The sequence below is a fragment of the Phaenicophaeus curvirostris genome, chromosome 15, assembly GCF_032191515.1.
Source record: "Phaenicophaeus curvirostris isolate KB17595 chromosome 15, BPBGC_Pcur_1.0, whole genome shotgun sequence".
Classification (NCBI taxonomy): Eukaryota; Metazoa; Chordata; class Aves; order Cuculiformes; family Cuculidae; genus Phaenicophaeus; species Phaenicophaeus curvirostris.
The window spans coordinates 1,103,278-1,123,958 of NC_091406.1; the positions used below are offsets into that span (position 1 = coordinate 1,103,278).

The 20,681-nt window shown below is 50.6% G+C and overlaps 1 protein-coding gene across 3 annotated transcripts in view; it reads right to left on the reverse strand.

The window, feature by feature from the left end:
• Positions 1-2,225: 2,225 nt before the first annotated feature.
• ARHGAP26 (Rho GTPase activating protein 26) overlaps positions 2,226-20,681 on the reverse strand; it is a 128,535-nt gene continuing 110,079 nt past the window's right edge. The window contains exons 21-23 of one of the 3 annotated variants that reach the window (XM_069869452.1): positions 9,593-9,703; positions 7,451-7,542; positions 2,226-4,295 (exon numbers count right to left, since the gene is read on the reverse strand). In XM_069869452.1, coding sequence (XP_069725553.1) covers positions 4,207-4,295; positions 7,451-7,542; positions 9,593-9,703 — 292 coding nt within the window. In that variant the 3' untranslated portion in view covers positions 2,226-4,206. Of the gene's footprint in view, positions 4,296-7,450; positions 7,543-9,592; positions 9,704-12,575; positions 14,186-20,681 lie in introns of those variants that run through there. The other 2 variants (XM_069869453.1, XM_069869454.1) reach the window with 2 other exon arrangements.

Here is a 20,681-nt window from a genome sequence, read left to right on the forward strand (position 1 = left end):
GAAGCGATAACCTGCCAGGGCCAATTCCAGTGCTTCAACTACAATTTACAACATAAAGAGGCAGCAGAGCCTGAAGTCAATACAACAAAACTTCTGTGCCAGGATCAGTGGTGCAGCCCGCGCCCCAGATCAGGTGTTGGAATTGCCGGATCCCTGTGCAGACGGACACACCGCTGTGTGCACACCCACCTCTGGTGCCCAGAGGAGCTGTGATGTTTTGGTACCTGGTCCGTCCAGTGAACGATGCCCATTGGGTCTGTCTGACCTCAGCAGCAGGGCCAGCAGGAGCCTGTCTGCAGCCCGACGTGTTGGCGCGAAGGAGTCAGCATCCACACTCTTGCGTGTTAGAGCAATAACCGAGTACTGTGAGCAGCTATGGAGCATGGCTGTAATTAGCTTTAATGGTCTGGGCTGCTATTCAGGCCACCGAACTCAGCAGAAATCTTCTCGAGACAAGACAATTACCAGGAGGATGTTTTGTCTGACTGCGGAGCCAGATGGGAATGTGAAAAATTCATGGCCAGAGCCCGAAATTGCTGCTTTTACTGAGTAATCGCCTGCTCAAAAAAAAAAGCATCGGAGCCAACTCAAACCCAACCCAATGCAATTCAACCCTGACCCAACCCCAACGCAGTGCAATTCAACCACCACTCCAACCCAACCCCAACCCAACCCCAATCTATTCCTTGCCCCCAGCAGGGCGCAGGGAGCTGTGACCGGAGCACTGGCAGCAGCCTGGGTTCTCCCAAACCATTCGAAGCACTTCACTTCCCGCTGCAAAACCCCATGAAACTGGTGAAGAGACAAGGGCCAGCAGCTCGTGGGGACCTCAGAAATCCCACAGCTCTTAGTGGACACTGGGATGCGGGGACCAAGGCTGCTGCAGCCAACTCGTGGGACCTGTGCCATTGACTCAAAACGTGGCAGGAATGCACGCCAACACGTGTTTGACCTCTGTTTCAACAGCAACTACTGCACCGTGTCTTTTTTTTGGGGTGTTAATGCCTAAAATGGTGGGACAGGGAACACAAGAAAGACTGAACACCCAGCTTGCTTATAATCGTGACTGATTGCTTCAATAGTGAGCATCAAATGTTGTGTAAAGCTGGTTTACAAAACTATTTTCTATCTTTAATGTCTCTTGGAACAAACCAGTGTTTACTCCAGTATTAAATCTGGCCCAAAATGGGAAAATTAGTAAAGTGTTTCAGCCAAATTTTTCTTTTTGGAAAGTTATAATTAAAAAAAAATACTTTCTGAGCTCTCCTGTAAGAGCAATAACTTCTGCTGATGCTTTATTTCCCTTTCCTCCACAAGACATCTTGTAAATAGGTTTGCGTGGGACTTTTGTTCCCAGTAACTCTCTAGGTAGCACATTCAAAAGCTCCTAAGTGCCTAGGAAAAGGAGTTTACTCCCATCTCAAAATAACTCGAACATCTGAAGAGCCAAAGGGGGGACACTGCACGGAAAGGTTTTGTGGGGATAAGGGCTGGCGGCAGCCTGCTGGCACAGAGCAGCCACCACTGGGGCTCGGGCAGCATTACTAACGAGGTCCCTAAATGCCGTAGCCTTAAATATGCCTTTTAGAGTGTTTTTGTCATGCTTGACATTCTCATTTGTCCATAGCTTTCTGTTCCAAGGCCGTGCTGGGAAAGCCCCGTCGGAGCCGAGAGCCCCCGACTCCAGCAGCGTCCCACAAAGGCAGGAGGGAGCACGTTGGATGAGCGGCTCGGGACAGGACGGCCCTGAACACAAGCAAATAGTGCTGACAGATGAAATACTGAGCCTTTTTTTCTGTCTCCTTTCCATTAGTCCTTCCCATCCCTCTCCCACAGGCCTGGAAGGGGGTTCTGTCCCCACCTCTGAGAAGCACCCTGAGGTCCCAGCGCCGCAGCGAGCCCAGCCCTGTCCCCTGCTCCACGAGAACCAACAGATGATACGAATGTGCACTATTAAATCCAAGGATGAACGTGCACCAGCAACTCGCCAGGGAAACGTTGCCTTTTATCCCTCCAGACCTCTTCATCCAACACCCTGCGGCACAAACCCTGGGCTGGGCTGAGGGTCCCCTGCCCGAACAGCACCAGCCAGGCCTGCACTGTGCCCGGCGCGTCCCCCAGGGTCCGGGTGTCCCTTACGCAGTGGCTACAATCCCGAGACAAGCTGAACTGTACCCATGCTAGAAATCAGGAACAAAAAGATCCATTTTTCCCTTTTTTCCCCCTTTTTCCAAGACAAAAGTCCAGGAAGTTTAATTACCATAAAAGAAATGTTAAGAGGTCTGAAATTTCAGTTTCCCTCATTTCTAAGTGACACCACAAAGCAAACGGGAAGGTGGCCCAGGGCCCGGAGGGCGGTTTGGGATGCGAGGGTGTTTGCAAGTGCTCTGCTCTAACTGGTTTCAAATGTCCTTCTCTTCTCACGTTACAGGTCTTCTAAAAATATCAAATATAGATCTTTCCCTCATAATATTTTAAGATGCTCTATTTATACATTAATTCTTTCAAAAATAAAAAGTGACACACACAGCAAATCAGTCACTCAGCTTCTTTAAAATTATTACAAAATACACGACATCCATCCCCGCAGCGCACGGCAGTGCCGCTTCTGCACAACAGAGTCTCTCTCTGCCAACAGGCTGGGGTTTCTTTCACCATTTTCTATCACAAAATATAATCATTCCAGCTTTCGACAAACCTGGCTCTGCAGTCCCACAGTGCTCCTCCCCCCACCCTCCCCCTTAAAAGTCACAGAATCACAGAATGGTTTGGGCTGGAAGGGGCCTTAAAGCCCATCCAGTTCCACCCCTGCCATGGGCAGGGACACCTCCCACTGGATCAGGTTGCTCAAAGCCTCATGATGACCCAAAATGACCCAGAATGGCAAGGGATTTGCAAACTCCCTCTGCCAACCACTCGCCGCATGCCCACGGAGGCATGAGCGTGCTCTCCCGGGCAGGAACACGGGGCTGGTGGAGCCAATGGGCTCATCCTTTGTTTTCTGTGGACCGTAGGTTGGTCACATCAACAGTAAATGTCCTGTGAGTATGGAAATAATTTACCTTGCACAAAGAGCACTGCACAGACTTGGCACGGACAGACTACACGCCAGGCTTCAAGCAAGGAGACCACCTAAAAAGCAATGGTGGAGAGTAGCAAACAGAGCTCCACAATGGCACATCATCGGCCTGGGCATTCGCGGAAGCGTGGTTGTCTCTGTGCAACGCGCACTGCAAAGCCAGTCAGACTGAAGGAGCGGTGTTTATCTGGAGCTGCATCTCACCCTCCAGGAAGGAAGCGCAGGCAGCACAGATCACAGATGGTTACCTCGCAAAAAAACTACATCTGTAAAAAAAGAAACGTTTGAGAGGTTTGGTCCCAAGATTCTCCCTTCCACTGTGCTGACGCCTGCTGAGTTCTGACAGCGCCAGCCAGTGCCGTGCCCACCCTGCAGAGCCCGCCGAGCGTCTCGCTCTCGCCTGCAAGAGCCGAGCTCTGCTGTGGCACGGCAGGACAGTCGCTGCCTGCCAAGGGAAGCTCAGCCTCCTGCAAACTTCTGCCGCAGACCCAGCCTGCGGTCTGACATCAGCCAAATGCACCTCGCCCCTTCCCCTGCAGCGCGAGAAGGGGCTGGGTGGCTCCCTGGCTGCACTGGAGAGCTTCACTCGGGCTGGTCAGGAAGCAGTGAAGGGCCTGGGAGCAAAGGACTTCTCGCTGCTGCTTCCTGTGGCGCGGAGGCTGCTGGGTTGGAGTCCCTCAGCTCCCTCTCATGCTCTTTACAGCTGGTAAACAGCCTCGCTGCGGGGAGCTTCAGACTTGGTGGCTTTCTCGTGCTGGTTCAGTTTGCAGGCTCATCCCCTACGGAGGAGTCGGGCTGCGGCGTGGAGCTGCCACTTTGCTGGTTTTTCTCGTCGCTGTGATGGGTCCCAGCTGGGACACGGGCTCTGCACAGCCCTGCCTCTGCTCAGGGCTGGAGGAGCGAGCCATCTCCCCAGGAGCGCTCTCCCACAGCCCTGGCACGCACCACAGAGCACGGGAGGAGACGTGTACGGTACAATCCACACAAACATTCATCTCAGTGGGGACAGGGAAGTCCTTCACCCTGTGTCACACAGTGGCAAAGAGCAAAATGGTCTGCAGGACTCCCGCCAGCGGCTGCCATGGATACCATGTAAAGCTCAGCAGTGGTGCTTGTCACGCCCAAAGTTATAGGAACTCAACATAGTTCTCAGGAATTAAGCCTGTCTTCCCATTAAGGGTCCCTTCCAGCCAGCCAGGCTCCTGGGATGGATGAACTGAGGAGAGAAAGAAAAGGCAGGTTACTGAGGAGGTGGATTATGGTGTAGGGGTCATTGCTTTTTTGTGTGCGCACAACACCAAAGTTGCTCTTGGGAGAGAGCAAGACCTTTAATTTGTGTTTATTTTAAAGAAAGGAACATGCTAAGGAGCTCAGAAAGCTGAGTGCTCTGTCTGCCTGCACGTGCTCATTCCTGAGACTCCTCTGCCTCCCTTTACCAAGCTCCAGTGACCACACAGTGGAACGACCACCAGAACCCAGAGAGCTGCACGCTCAGCTAGGGACTGGCTTCCCGAGCACTTGTTGGTGCTGCTGGGCTGATGTCAGTGAAGCATTTGGGATAAAAACAAGGGCTCAAACTTCCTCCAGATTTGGGCTAAAACCTCTTTGAAGTTCGCGAGGATGTGGTTAACTCCATCACCTCATATCTCTGCATGTCCCGGCTTGGCCTCGCACCAGAGTGAGAGACAAAACGCATCAGCAAATGCTCCCGGCAGGCAAACAAACACTGCAATCTTATTTCTGTGAAATGAGAAACCCAACCAGTCCTCAAAAGACTTAATGCTCCTTCTTTATTCAATCAGCTACTGAAAATGTGCTGATTTTAGAGGAACCAGGGTTGCGCCAGTGCAGGCAGAGGAATATTCCCCACACGCCCTGCAACAAACAGTGGCAAGTCAGTATTCCAGAGCTCACTCTGTGCCTACCCTCTCTCAAGCCCATATCTTGGGGCTTTTCTATCACTAGGGTCTGTCTGCTCAGAGGAAAAACGCCACCTCCAGCCTGCAAGGAGAGACCCCAGAGGCTGAACTGCACCAGAAGCCACAGGGTTACCTACTTTTGGGTGGGAGTGAAGGCTTTACAGGGCCCCTGCCAGAGGACGGTGGCCAGCAAGAGAAAAGAAAGTGTGAGTGGTGTGTGTCTGTGCCTTCAGAGTCTCCATCCGTCTGGTCTCAGCACATAGGCTGGGAAAGTGCTTTAGCTGAAAGTCATGTGAGTCCCAGCTACTGCTCTTCCCTTGAAAAATCACTTAAGTCTCAAAGACAGCAATCCATTTCTGCGAGGTGCCGTCAGACAGAGCAGGGCACACGGACCGACAGGGAGGATCTCATTCTCCACCACAGAATCGGAGCACAAATGCAACACAACATTCCTAATGTTTCAGTGCTGCCAGCAGCGGTTCAGGTGGGGGTCCCCGCCTTCAGGATATGGAGTTTTCCATTCCAGGGGTGACTGTTAGCTAAAAACATACACAAGCATCCCTTCCTTGACTCGGGACTCCCATCTTCCCCAGTTTCAGGCCTTCATGGACCCAGGACTTTCCTCCCATTTAGTTCCACAACAGGACACACAACTATCAGTGCACAGGTCAAGTGCACTGCTGGAAAAGCCAAGTTCTGTATAACTAAAAGGAACAACGCAATGGAGTTTGGAAGTGTCTCTCAAAACATTGTGTTATCTGCTCTGTGGGTGCCCTGTGTGGGTGGCAGCACCCCAATTCTGCAGTCGGAACGAGATGCTGCTCTGCCATGCACAGCCTCAGGAAACCTAAAGTCAAACAAGGCCCTGCCTCTAAGTATTTCCAAGATCCCTTTGCTTTTGCTGGGTTTTACAAAACCCCTTCATCTCAATACCATTTCTACCTAGCAGAGCTGTTTCTAACTTGCTTCCCCCAGCTCATGTGAGCCTTGGCCACGCTGCGAAGTGATTAGAACATGCTGTATATTTTTTCCCTTGAATAATCCATTGATTTTTATCATGCAAACACAATGTATTTAATTCAAACTTGTTCCCCTCCTAGCTGCTCTAATTCCCACAGGCTCTCTCACTGTGTTGATTTATAAGATATCGGTGGAGCTTCTTAGAAAAAGTGTTTTCTTTAATTCACATGAATTCATTCCCTTCCCCTCTCTGCTATATTCTCGTGTATATCCCAGGGCAACAGTGCATGTGGTAGCAGTTTCCCAAGTGACAGTGTTTAACATATAAAAGCCAAGAACTTCTTGGAAAGTAGTAAAAAGTCTTTTCTTTACATTGGGAAAACAGAGCTGCCTAATCCCATGGGGCACAGTCTCTTTCCCTTGATGCAGGAAACAGAACGTCTACGTTCATTAGCATCGTCTCCAAAAAACCTGACTAACCAGAGCCCACCTCTCCCAGCGCTTGGCATCCAGAGGAAAGAAAGCACACGCTACTTTTGCATCTCCTACATGAAACGATATGGCAACTGCATAGAATATTTCTGGTGCTAATACTCGGAAACTAATCTCTCCTACCCAGAAACCCCCTGAGGCACAGCTCTGTATATGGGAAACACTGGTGCCAGTCAACCGCTCCTGGGTTTCTGCCCCGCGTTGGGGTGAAGGGTCCGTGCCCATCGGAGCGACGCGGTGACGCAGCCCCGCGCAGCGCACAGCACAGGCTCCCAGGGGTCTGACACGGGCGCCGTGCCACGTACGGCTGTGGCAAAGACCTGGGGTGTGCGCTGCGAGGTCTCGAATGACCTTTGTGAGCAGCTGGTGCATCGGGCAGCTGCCGGGATGGTGAAGAGCAGGGGTGGCTGGGGTCAGCCCCGGGCACCGCACCCTGCTCCCTCACTGGCACAAAGGAGACATCCTGCACTACCACCCTTCTTACTTTGATTTTCTGATCAAAGCCTGCACTTGGTACTCCCAACTGTAGCCTAGAGAACCCCTGCACGCCCTCCATGCAAAGTGGATGTCTCTGCTCTACTCCGGACAGGAGGAGGGGGATCCCACCTATCTATCCCTCCTGTGTTACGTGTCTCCCTTAGGAGGAAATAAATCAGGATCCTGAAAAGCCAGTTTTCACACTGATCCTTAAAGGCTGGATGAGCAGCCGTTTTCAGCACGGATATGAAAAGAAAGGCAAGATACACCCCGGATTTTGTGCCTGTGTTTCAAGTATTTCTGCTTCCTCCTCCCACAGGATTTCTCGTGGTGGAAATGGGATAGACATTAACACAGGACTGAAAGGAAATTCATGACCTGAGAGTCCATATCATTCCCTGGGTCACAAGAAGAAAACCAGCACTTGGCAAACCAGGAACTGCAGCTTGACTATCCTGCTGAAAAACGAGCCCATCTCCTCCTGCTCCCAGCACTGCCCTGTGCCCTCTCTCCAAGTACTCACCATTATCAAACACAGTGCCCGCTGTGAAGGAGAGCTCTGAGTCGTGTTCTGCTTTACAGGCATACAACGCTCGGGCTTTCCGCAGCGGCGAGCTGAAAAAGAAAGCATTTATTAGTGTAAAAAAAATGCCATACTTGTACACAACAGCACAGCCCTCCCACCATGCCGAAGAGCGGTCCCAGGACCCCTACTGCTCTGCAAGTGTCCACGGCTGCACTGCTCGGAAGAAGAGTGAGGAAGACACCAGAGGAGGCTGAAGGCTCCCAGGGATGAGCCCCGGCACCACATTTCACCACGCTGCAAAACCCAGTCCGAGCCCAGCCGGCACGGCCAGAACCAGAGCCTGTGCCCAGTGTCTGGTGAGCAGCAGGCAGCCCAGAGCTTCCCACCCATTCTTTCTGGGTTTGGGCTGGAGCAAGGCTGGTGGAAGCTGGGAGCTGCCAGGCCACAAACCTGCCCAAGCACCGAGCTGCCTGCCCAGCCGGGCACATCCTGCGCTCTGGAGGGCTTCGCGGCTACAGTACAGCCAAGCAAAGAGATGGAGAGATGGAATTGCCTCCAGGAGCTGCTGGAGTAAGGAGTAAGGTGTCATCATTTCTCAGGGCAGTAGTTTCACTGACCTTCAGCTTTCCTAGGAGTTGAACTTACTCTGAATTCTCTCTGAGCAAGCCCAGGTAAGTAGCACGCTTTCAACTTGTGGTGAAAGTGGTGCACCTTCACACAGAAACCACAAACCAGGGAAGCGGTGAACAGTTTTGGTTTTACTGTGAAGAGAGCCCCAAAGCAGAGGTCTCTCCTCTCCAAATTCCAGCTGCCTGACACCAGCAGCCTGGCTCTATCCTGCCCCTTTGCCCACCAGCCTGGCTGCAACTGCACCCTTCAGAGCCCTGCGGGGCTTTCAGGGATTAAAACGCTGGACCTCAGCCATCGCTCACGTTAGGCTTCTGCCTCCAAGCATGGCACAAGGCCAGCAAAGCACTCAAGAGATTCACCCATCTGTCCTTGTGCCGTTTTGGGGATGATGAGCCTCTCTCCCCAGGAGGAGGAAGGCTGCTCGGGTGGCATTGTGCCATTGTCAGCCTTTGTGGATGTGTAGCAAAACAAATAAATAACTTTGCCAAGGAGGCAGTGGTTGTGCAGGCAGCATTTGTAAGGCTGTAGGTGTGGGGGAAGAGCTTGGTCTGTGTCTGTAATGGCCAAACAGGTTTGACCCGTCTCCTTCAGAGGAGGGATTGCTGCCCCAGCCCCATGTGCCTCTGCCTGCCAAGGGGCTGGGAGCTGCACTCCACCAGGGACAACAACAGCCTCTTGCTCCACTGCGCCATGGATGGGCTTGGAGGAGAGAAATCACATCCAAGGGCACCCTGCACATGGAGATGCTGCTGCCCTGGTTTCCCCTCCATGTGCATCCCCCAGTACCAACAGGGAAGGTCCTGAACGCTGAGCGCTCAGGGCACGACTGCATCTCCAGTGCCAAAGCCACAGGACACCCAAGCAGCTCCTGCTGCGCCACTGCCAGGAGCATCACACACCCCAGGGTGCAGGGGGGACACGCACCCTCCTGCACCACAGCACAGCCCCACCTGCTGCTCCACGGCCCCACTGGAAATCTTCTGGTAGCCTGTTTGTAACCTTGAGGACCAATTTACTCCAGCGACACCTGAGCACCTGAGACACGGGCACACAGGAGGCAAATGTCTGTGTTGCACCACGTCCTTGGATTCCAGATCAGGAAAGGGAAGTGGCCAGAAAAGGAGGCATCACGGTGTTTTGCAAAGGCTTGTGATTCCTCGCAGCACGCGGGAAGGCAGCACGCGACTTACTCGTAGCAGAGAGGAGGAAAGCAAACCGCAAGAGCTGAAATGGCTGGGCAAAACCACAGAAACCATCAGCGACGCCGAACGCTGCGAGTGTGACCTGTGAGCACCAGCTCCTGCCTGCCTGACCACGGGGGCTGGCGGATCAAACGGTCTCCTGGGGTGGGAGGCGTTTGAAAGCTCCGCTCTTGCTGAGTACAGAGAGCTGCGTTGGGGGAGCTTGAGCGGGATGCAAAGGGAAAAGGGAAGTGAAGTGGGGGAAACCAAGAAAATCAAACAGAAAATAGCAAAAGCAACAGAAAGCAAAGCGAATTCTGCAACAGACCTGATGGGGGATGAGTCGCTGGACGTAGAGGAGGTGGGCATAGGACTTGATGGTGCGGAGAACATGGGCCAGGACGGTGAGAGGGGTGACGTTGGGCTTGGATTCTGAGGGCTGCAAGACATAACCAGATACCTTATCAACATGCAACCACAGAAACAAACAGCAACCCAGAGACAGTCAGATGACATCCGACGATAGCGAGTGCCTTGGGAATATTCAGAGCATGAGACATAGCTATGAAATGAAGTGCCAAGACCTTGGGAAGTGTTTCAAGGCCAGATCTGCATTTCTCTGGACAGCAAGAGCTGGATCTTCTAGTTAACCCCTGCTCCATCCAGTGAGACCCACACTCTGCGTGCAGAGGGCGGCCTCGCTTGCTGCTGCTAGCAGTGCAGCCACTTACCTGCCTCGTTTTATTCTTTGACTGCTGCTAGAAATAAGTGATGGTATTTCTGGACATTAACGATGCCCGTGAGCAGCCTCCACGCTCCTTTTGTACACGAGCTGTGGCAGCATCAGAGCTGGACCCCGATCCATGGTGCCCAACCACCACTGCCTGTTTGCATTTTGAACCAAATGGGTCATGGCAGCTGGGAGCCCAGAAGAGCTGGTTAGCTGCAGGACAGAGCCGACCAGAGCTGCCGCTTCCCTGCTATCATCTGTCTGGAGACAACCAGCAGGAGAACATCTCCAGTCAACAAGGCTCAGCAGCATCAGAGAGCTGTGCCAGGATCCCAGCGCGAGCCGCCCACCTTGCAGGTCACCCAAATGGCTCACACCAAGGCAGACGGAGCTCCAGGCTCCCACTGTGCTTGTACAATCACCACTACAAGCATTTCATCCATTTGTTTTCCACATTTTACACTGAAGAACTCTTTCCTCCCAACTGCTCTCAATCTCTCACCTTGAAGCTACTGCTGTCAGCTGAAGTTGGAGCAAATTACTGAGCTAGTAAATATATGCAGAAGCCATGCAAGAAGCGTTTGGCTCCTTCAAAACTGTTTGATTCAAGTCATTCACAAGTTCACCAAAAAGCAATTATTGTACTAAAATACCAGCTGGAGTCTGATTCATCTACTGTTTCTATGCTTATCAACTCATCCATGCTCTCTATCTAATTCAAGACTGTAAACTCTGTCCCTGATAAAACACCAGAAAAACCTCTCCATGCCAAAAAGTGCCTCTGTAAAAACAAGAAGTTCTGGAAAAGCATCACAGTTTTTTTTCCCCTCTGAGAGACGGATGGTACCTGCGATCACAGGGGTCTGTGATGAGGTGGGATAGGATGCGACCCCAGAGACAACCCCTAGGATGTCCCCATCCCTGAGCCAGTGGCTCCTGAGGGAGAGGAAGAATACAGGGAGGGGGCAGCTCCAGAGCATTTAGGGACACCTTAGCCCAGCTTTATGTGTCCCACCACACCAAATAGATGTTGGAGGGGGAAAAAGAGCCACACCAGCATAGTGTGCCTGAGGCCATCACTCCATCTCTTCTCCCTTGTGTTGGGGAACTGGCACTTCTCTGCGGGGAATGGGATGAAGCGAGGGCAGCTCGTGGGCAGGCAGTGGCCAGGGGCACCCACGCTGCCTCTTGAGCCTTTACTAAAAAGATGAAGTCTCTGTAAAAAGGGTACCGGGTGAACCCACGATCATTCAATACCTATTAGACCACAATAACAGAGGGGCATTGTTTCAGCCCCCGGATTCTGCTCCTTAAGCCCAGAGTGAAATGTTTCACACATTAGCAGAGAAGAGAACATAACAAATGTTTTTCTTCCATTTCAAGCTGGATGCAAAACCTCAGCCTCCATCATTTAAAAGAACCAACCTCCACCAATATCCAAGAGGGTCTCCAGGAAACATTTGTGATTAATACTGAATTCTGTGCTTTGCTGTAATTTTCTTCCTTCAGTCTGTGTTACAGTTTAGCACCTTAAAACTCCAATGTCACTCACAACACACCAGCTGGGAAGCACACCAGCTTCCCTCAAGTTCATGTATTTGTGCAACCAGCACCCTGAAGCCTTCCTCACCTTCTCCAGGCTGATCTCGGGTACCTGGTCTTCCACCAGCATCAGCACTTGCCGAAGGCCAGTGGTTCCTGCGTGCCCTTCCCCACGAGCGGAGCTGGCAGCTGGCGCTCCCTGGCATTCGCTGATGGTGACAACTCAAAACTGAAAGGATAGGTCTGTGGATTTGCTCCAATTTCTAGGGGCAACGTGTCCATGTCATAAATATCACGATCGCAATGGCACCTAGAGGACACTGAAGAAGGTTAAATTGTTGGCCTGAACTCCTCTGAGGTCCATATCTGCTTAAGGCCAAACTCTTGGCTTCTTTACTCTTTACAAAAGCTGTGTCACTGGATTCAAGAGAAACTAATGATTCCCCTTAGTGATTATGGGCAATACCTTTATTACATCAGAGGATTACAGGCAGAGAGAAACAACATACAGATGCAAATCACAACTTTCAGAAACAGGAGAACTCAAAATGTTCTCCTAATAATTGTCACTATTTAAAAACAATCTTTTTGCATTTTTCTATCATCAAAATTGTCAGTCTTCTGAAAAATCAGTATCGGTCTCTAACAAACCTGTTAGACACTGGTACTTACCATATGTTCAATCTATTTCCAACTTTAAACAGAAGGAGGTGCTACAAAGACCAGCAAGTTAGCCCAAAGAGCAGAAATTAATACTTGAAGAACCAGTTCTTGCTTCTTCCTTTTCTTCTTAGCAGATGTAGTTGTCTGGTCATTCATGATGATGTCCCACAAGCCACATACCACACAGGGCAGGTAATTTTGTTTTGTTTTATCTGTGCATAAGCATGCTTCTGCCCTCTAATGGAGAGAGCACGTTGGATGCATTTGAAGACGTGGAGAGTGCAGGAACTAGAACATTTCCTTCACTGTTATGCAAGAAGAATCAGTATTTTGGAAGCCAGAGCTTGTTGGTCGTAATAACCTGTATAAAACACTCTCTGGCTTTATACAACTAAGCTACAAAACAGAGCCTCAAAGACAACACGTGTCTGCACGGTAAATGGAATATGAAATGCATGGATTTATCACCTGGAAGCCAGAAGACCTGCTAGGTGTGCCTTTCATCTTACCACAGCCCCATAGCACTCACATAGATTCCTCCAACCTGGTGATCCCCAAAAGCTCTTCATCAAGATGCATGTTACCTGCTCTATGCAGGGATCTCCTGTAGGCAAGGAGCGTTACCTTGGGAAGCCGACCTTCTGGCCTTCAGACCACAGCTCCAGCGAGGTTCCTTTCCATGGAAGTGTCTGCAGGGCAGGATGAGTCCTAAGACAGCTTAGACACCTCCAGCCATCAGCCCATCTTCTCACTACTTACAAACCCACTGAGTGGTGGCCTCAAACGGACCAGAAAGGCAGAGAGGGCAAATGAACAGCACAGCACTGCCCTGCTCAGAGACCCTGACCCAGTCAAGGTGGGCCTGGGACAGGCGATGACCTGCTGACCAAAACATCGCTGGGCTTATCTCCCTGGGAGCGGCCGCTGCCACCCACCAGCTCTTCTGCTGCAGCTCCCACCTCCTCCGCGGGCAGCGGGCTCGGTGCAAGATGACACCTGCCTGGATGGGCGAGTGATCCTGTGCCCACGCTGCAGGACGGCCACTGCCTCTGCCCCCAGCCCTCCTCACTGCACAACAGAAGGAATATCTGACTGCACAGGGCTCTGGGACTAGAAATTCCCAACGCACTTTTTGAGATGAAATCATCCTAAAAGAATGCAGCTCTTGCTACTCCTAAAGTTGACTCTGTCATCGCTCCACCAACTGCACAGTCTGCTACACTAATTACAGCGCGTAATGCAATCAATAGGATTCTCAGAGAACAGGGTTATTTCTGTGATCTTGTGATAAAAAAGCCTTACAGCAAGAGCCAGCACTCGAGCCGGCCTCTATCTAAGAAGCTAGCAATAATTTCAAGCAGGATTTTGGCGTCTTTGGATCCTTAGTGGCAAAGAAACCATTCTTTGTGCCCACCAAAACTATTAACTAATGACAGTATTTGGATTTTTAAGTATGAAGATCATCCTGTTTCACTCAGGTTGCTCACAGAAGAGATGAATGTGGTCCTAGGATGACTGAGCTACCCCTGCAGTCCTGTTCTGCAAGTCCTTCCAGCTCATTTTCTCAAGAAGAACAAATGGACGTTTCAGGACATCGCCTGAGCTGGCCCTCCCAGCACCAACAGACCACGGGGCTACGATGCAAGCAGAGGGTTCACCTCCCTTCTGTGACACACAGGTATTTATACTGCTTGAATATCACTTTTCTGAGCTCTGTGACTGCAGGACTTCAGTCCTGCCTCACTGGAGAAGTCAGTGCATGGGAGAGAATAGACTGTTCTGAGGTCTCTGGCATTTTGGAAAATGATTTTCTTTAGGATCCAATTTCCTTTCTGTTTCTCATGGAAAGAGCAGAGGTGGTGAGAGGCACTGGGGAAATGCTGGCTGCTGCCTGGCTTTCAGTTCTGCCTGCAGAAAGCAAATGTCATCTGGACCCTTTTTTTTTTTCCTTCTTCTTACTCTGGAGGACTTTGCGAGGGGCTCTTCCTGTTGGGTGCAGAGCAGGAAACAAAACAGAGAAAACATGCTAAGAACCAAAAACCAGAAGCAGTAAACAAAGAAGTGGCTAAATTAGCATCTTCAGAGGCCGGAATGGACTTCTCCCCAACAGAAGCAGCAGAGGGAACTCTGTGAGACCGTAGCCCAACGTGTCCCGAGGCTCGTGCCTTTCCCTGTGGGTCCATCTGCGCCGCTCAACAGCAACAGCCATGACCTGCAGCCCAGCGAGGAGGGAAAACTGTCCAGGACAGGGCAGGGTGCAGGAGGACGCTGTGTCACGGCACTCAGCTCACTGACTGTGGAGCCACCTGTGCCTCCAACTCACTTTGGCAATCCCACTCTTCCAGCCACAGAGTGTACTTAGAAATGTACCTGGATGTTAAATCCTCCTCCCTGCCTTCCAGGCTTGCTGTTCACACTACACCTTTCCCACTCTGATGTTTAGTTTGCTGCCTGAACACGTGAAAAAAACAGTGAATCTTGTTTCCAGACTCCGGTCTCCTTCCCAGTTGCTGTAGCTAAAGAACCTCTCTGCTGATCCCTTCTCATAACCTGTGTCTTTTCAATTCCTCATCACCCACACCCCCTCTGGCACTTTCTTTACACAGGTTGAGTCCTCAAGGCATTTACAGCTCTGAAGAGTTACTCTCAGCAGGGTTTCCAGACAGCTTCTGCCACTTTGTTCTTCTAGCTGAGAGGACACCGGTTCCACTTCAAGAATGTTTACAACTTGTTGTTTATTTTTGTGGAGCTCGGGGCTATTTCTGATACAGAACATCTACCAGCTAGGAATGGGCATACTCTACAGATGAGTTAAAGCCCTTCCATGAAATCAGCCCAGTAATAAATAACAATATTCCCATTCTGACATTATCAATGTCTGACTGCATTAAAATACATCAAGAATCACCCAGCCCTTTCTCTCCTGATCTTTTCCTATTAAAAAAAAACAAACAAGGTTCTCTTCAAATATAACCAGAAAAAAATATTATAGCATCATTTAATGCCTGGGCCTTAAACTCCATGAACAGAAGGCGAAGACCGCAGCTCACCAGTGGACATGGCTCTGTTGCCTAAATGAAATGGGAGGCGGCTTTGGGTTGAGAAGCTCATGAAGTTCATGCAACGCTGCACATCCTAGCAAAGCTCAGAGCGTAGATGGATTGGCTCTAGCAAGCAATTCTTGAGGCGCTGGTTGCACTGCAGGTTAGTGATGGCACCACACACAACTCCACACATAACCACTAGCTCATGCGGCTTCAGGTTGGCAGGATTCTTCCTCTGTCTGGTACTTGAAATGCAAGAAAAATGATGCTAGATCTCTCTCCAGGGTTATTCTCTCAAGAGTTATCTTGCTGTATAATCATGCAGGTGGAAAATGACACACAGGAAAACAAGCAGCCAAAATGCACTGTGGTAAACATCACTTGACCAAAGAGGCTCTACAAAGATAAACTTCTTCAGCACAGACTTTCCTGCATATCCATTTATTATTTCCTCTGACTCCAAGACCACAGATTATAGGATCTCCTTTTTGGATAATTTGGATGTGTCCCTCTTTGTAATCTTGTTGTCCTGTCACTTTGCCGCTTGGTTTATTTCCCATACGTAGAAACATTTCTCTACTTTAGTAATTTCACAAACCTTCTAAAATGGAGAGAAATAAGAGTTCTGACTTTGGAAAGGAGAGCTGGAGCTTTTCTTGTCCCACTTAATAGACCTTTCCACACACAGGCAGATGCTGCTTGATGCTTCAAAAGGATGCAATGACTTTGCTGGTTTGGTACAGCCTTCTGGCATGAAGCTTAGAGACTGATGCTAATACTGGAGAAAGATGGAGTGAATAAGCAAAGAATCAGAAATGGATGCGTTTTCCGCATGAGTAAGCGTTGGAAGCACCACAGACAGGCAGCTTGCTGGACTGGCGTGTACGTCAGCGTGCCCAGCGCGTGGGTGTCTTCCCCAGCGCGTGGGATCCGGGCGGTGGGAGCACCGTGCCATCTTAATATGAAACAGCATTTCATTGGCAGTTGCACAACTCGGCTATAACAGACAATTCGCAAATCGCTAGCACATTTCCGACCCCTCAGTCACGGCTCTCACAGAATGTCGCATCAGCACTGGGCACGGGAAGGCAGAAAGAGACAGGGCAGTGGAGCAGAGGCAGCCACAGCTCCATGCAAATGTGTCACTGGGTCTTCCACAGCAACTAGCCCGGGCGCAACATGTTCTACCTCACTCCATTTGTTCAGCAGCTGTATTTTCTGCTCCATTAAGAACCCCCTCCCTACCTCCTCCCTGCTCAAAAGCTCCCGGGAGGCTAAAAATCAAGCGGGCAGATTTTATGTTGAACTGAGTGCTTTCAAACAGTATTAAAGCTCTTAATTATTAATGAAAAGGTTGTAATGTGCCAGTAGGAAGCCAAACAACAGTTTAGGAGGCAAGTGTTGATGAATCAGGAGCCAGTATCTTAGTCACATCTTTTCCACCGCGCCACTGCTTCTAACACATGAGGTAATCCTGGGTGCATTAGTCACCAACAAATTGTATCCACAATTAAGGAGAACTCGACAATCCCCCAGAAATCTCTCATTTTTCTCTGGCACTTAATCCACTGCCATCTTACATCCCTCAGAAAAGAAAACTCTCCCACCTGCTACCCCAGCAACCGTGTGGGATTCTTGGAAAACGAAAGCAATTGAAGTCCCTGCGGGATCGCAGCCCCCACATCAGCTGGCGCGTGCTTGGTAGGATCAAATATTTGAGGTAAACATATCCTGTGCGCAGGGTGGCCCTGCTTTGGCACTGAGCAGAGTTTGCCAACCGTATGCAGCTCGAATCTGCTGCAGAGAGTTGAGGGAACCCTACGGGAAGTTGGAGCTGCGGGGATGCTGGCCGATCCATACGGAGGCTGCCCTCGCTGCCAGCCGCACCTCCCTGCACCCAGGGGAGGGCTCCCTCTCCTCTGCCCAAGGCTCCTGGAGGACCAGCCACACGTCACCCCATCCCCACGAGCCCACAGCAGCCCGGCTCCGGGCTCAGGGCAAGGGGAATTGGTTATTTCTCCAAAACCAAAAGTCCCTTTTGCTGACAGGGGTGTTCAGCTGCAGGGAACCAGTGCGGGGCGGCTGGATTGTCCGCATGCAGCAGAGGCAGGGAAGGAGGGAAGTGCCTGGAATGACTCCTGTGCCCAAACACTCTCAGATTCTAACATAAGCCCCAAAGAAAAAGGGATGGTCTATAGACACCCAAGGAGCTCAGTCATTACAGGATGGGCAGCAGCAACCCGCCCACAAACCATCACTGTCAGCTCTCTGAAGGAGGAAAAGTTTCCTTCACTTCTTAAGTAATTTCTGGAAATGGTCAGAAAACAACTCCCCATCGACCAAAATTCATTAAATTCATTCCTGGCTAAGTTATCTTCCTTACATAACTTGATAGAAGGCCATTTCCAGACCAAAATCCCAACAAAAAAACAAAGACCATTTATTTATGCCTTTATCCACACCATGAGCTAAACCCCTTCCTTCTGTATTGTGCAAATATCCTCCATGCAACGCAAAGAGCCAACACCTGCCCACAGGAGTCACACACACGAGGAAGACCAATGAGGAATATTTTGGCCTGGAAAAGTGATTTGAGAATAATGGGTGAGTAAAGTCACTGCGTAATAATTTTCTGCATTTACTCAATTTGCCTGACCTCATTTTGTTCATTTGTTCTTACGCTGCTTTCTTTTGCAAGTATTCTGCAAACATCAGTTAGGGAGAGCTGACCGGAGCATTGCACTCGAAAACCCAAAGGCTACAACATGGAAATGATCCAATTTCATCATATTTATCAAAAGCAGTTAAGTTTTTGTTCTGCGCTTTCATCTTTTCTCACTTGGAAAACCAAACTTTGTAATAATATTTTTGCCTCACCAGCTCTCATCACAAAACCCTCCTCCTCCAGTCGTGCGTCCCCTCCCAGTGCAGCCCAGCTGGGAGGCGTGAGCACGACAACCCTCCCAGTTTACTGGCTCAACTGCAACTCCTCTGCCTGCAATCAAGCTGAAAACATTGCCTTTTCTCCCTTCCCATTAATCAAATACAATGAAGATGAATACTTTTTTTTGGCTGGTTATTTTTTCATTTCTATTTGTAGAAGTTCATGAGCTCTCTCAAGCCTCCTGCACCCATGGCTGTGCCCAGAGTCACCGAGGTGTTTGGGAAGGACTCCAGGAGGTCTCTGACCCAACCTCCTGCTCAAGCAGGACAAGCTGAGAGGCCAGAGCAGGAAACCTCCGAGGATGGAGACTGAAGGCACTGACACCACGTCAATATTACATCATTACACACCGAAGAGCCTGCTTCTTACAAGAGACCTTAAGAACACCTTTTATCACGTCAAGCATATCTAAAGCCACAGAAAGGCACATAATTTTAAGTCCCATCCCAGGCTGCCATACTTAGAAGCTACATATGAGCCTCACCTCCCTGTGGTCCTCAGCAAACAGCTTGGGCTCAGCCTTGGCTTTGTCACACTGAGACTCTTTGCCTTCAAGCTAGAGGAATGTGCCTGCACAAACCATCCTGACTGTGGCACCACTCCTCCAAACGCCAGCAGGGCTGTCAGCGAGGCAGGGGGAAGATCCTCGCTGCGACCCGAGGGCCGATGCTACTGAAGAGCACGCGGAGGGCAGACAGCTGCCCAAGCACCACGATGCCACATGGCAGCCTGCAGACCGAGCTTAAAGAGGGGATGTATTTTCCCCGCTCCTGAGTTCCCCAGCAGGGTATCCAGGAGCAAAGTATGGGCATTTATTCCAAGCAGGGAGCTCCCTCTCCAAGCCCACAGCTCCCTCACCTCTCCCTGTACTCCCACCCCTTCAGCCTAGCCAGAAGTCAGAAGGGATTTTCCTCTTCTCTGCAGTGAACGTGGCTTGTTTTCTTCCAAATGCCAATAAAGACAACAACAAAAGATTAAATACTGTTCCTTTCTCCCGTGATTTCCTTTCGCATTGTCCAGTAGACCCAGCCAGGACACCTTCACCGCAGGAAGCCTGCGGATGGCCTCAAACCCTGCCGGCCTCACCGGAGCTGGTAGGAACCACAACCAGGTGCCGGCTGCCGCGGGGCTGAGCCGGGCGAAGCAGGGAGCGATGCCAGCGCGCGGGGGCAGGCAAATAATTGGCGGCGGTTCTTATGCTACTGATAATTTCCCAGCTTAGCACAGCCCTGTCAACAGTGTCTGCACAGCGGCTCGTGCGCAGCCAAGATGCAGCTGGACGGAACGCGGACGAGGGCAAATTAATCGGCAGGCAGGATCCCTTGCGGTGGCAGAAAGGACCAAGGAGATTGGGTTACCTCCAGTTTAGGTTAAAGTGGTGGCGTTACAGCTCCAGCTAATTTATGAAGTTAATTAGGCACAAGGATCTTCTTTCAGAGGGAGACAGGATGTCTTTGTGAGCGAGCAGCCGTGTTTTCCTCCTGCCCCTCTGGGGGAAACTGTCAGCTTTTTGCTGGGAAATTGGATCGCAAGGGAGGAGGGGGTGGCAGGACAGCCACCCTGAGGTGGTCCCCATCTGAACCCCGCTCACGTGCCGCTCCTCCAGCTCATTCCCAGCCCTGGCAGCTGCTGTGTGACTGGGGAGCTTTGGTACTTTTTCAGCATTTTCAGTGCCTGTGTGGTACGGCTGGAAACCAGTGCTGCCTCCAGAAAACACTCCCACATTCGTCAAAGGACTTTTACAAGGGAGAGTCTAGGCTACATCCTCGATTTTGAATTAAATCTGCCTGCAGAAAGAGGGACCAAAGAATGCGTTCGGCCGTTCCTTTAAAATATTTTGACTGCAGTGACATTTATAGGTGGCAGAAAGACCTAATTTACTGTCATTTCGCTTTCAGCAATCTCAATAAAAAATTTGGCTGGGCTCACGCTTGAGAGATTCTGCCCAAAAGAAACTGGGATGCAGAGTGAGCAGAGCCACTCAGAACACAGCCTGGGTGCAGGGGCCGAGCGGGCTGGGGCGAGTGTCGCACGGAGCCAAGCGCACACGGGGACCCGCAGCTCAGCCAAAACCAAAGGGGAGAAGGGGAACGGCAGGAAGGAAGGGAGAGAGTGAAAAAGAAAGGACTGGCCAGCAAGAAGATGAGCCTGAGCTCTGCACATCAACTCCTAAAAAACACAGACTGTTCTGCTGGCTGCCCCAGGGAAGGCTTTGTTGAAGCGTCCTTGATTCCTGCCCCCATCTCCCCTAAACAGCCTTAATGTATTTTCAAACACCGCTCTATCTGAAAGTAAAATTTCTATTAGCCAATATTTGTCCGAGGCAGTGTCTTTGAAGCAAATGCTTCTACACAGCTATCTCCACACTAATTACATGAATTAAGAAAGCAATGAAAGTGCAATGTCAGTATTTGCTTTCCCAGGCTTTCAAGAAAGCTCTTTAAGCACACACGCCGCTGAGGTCTAAGGTGCTTTTTCAGATCTCTTGGAAGGA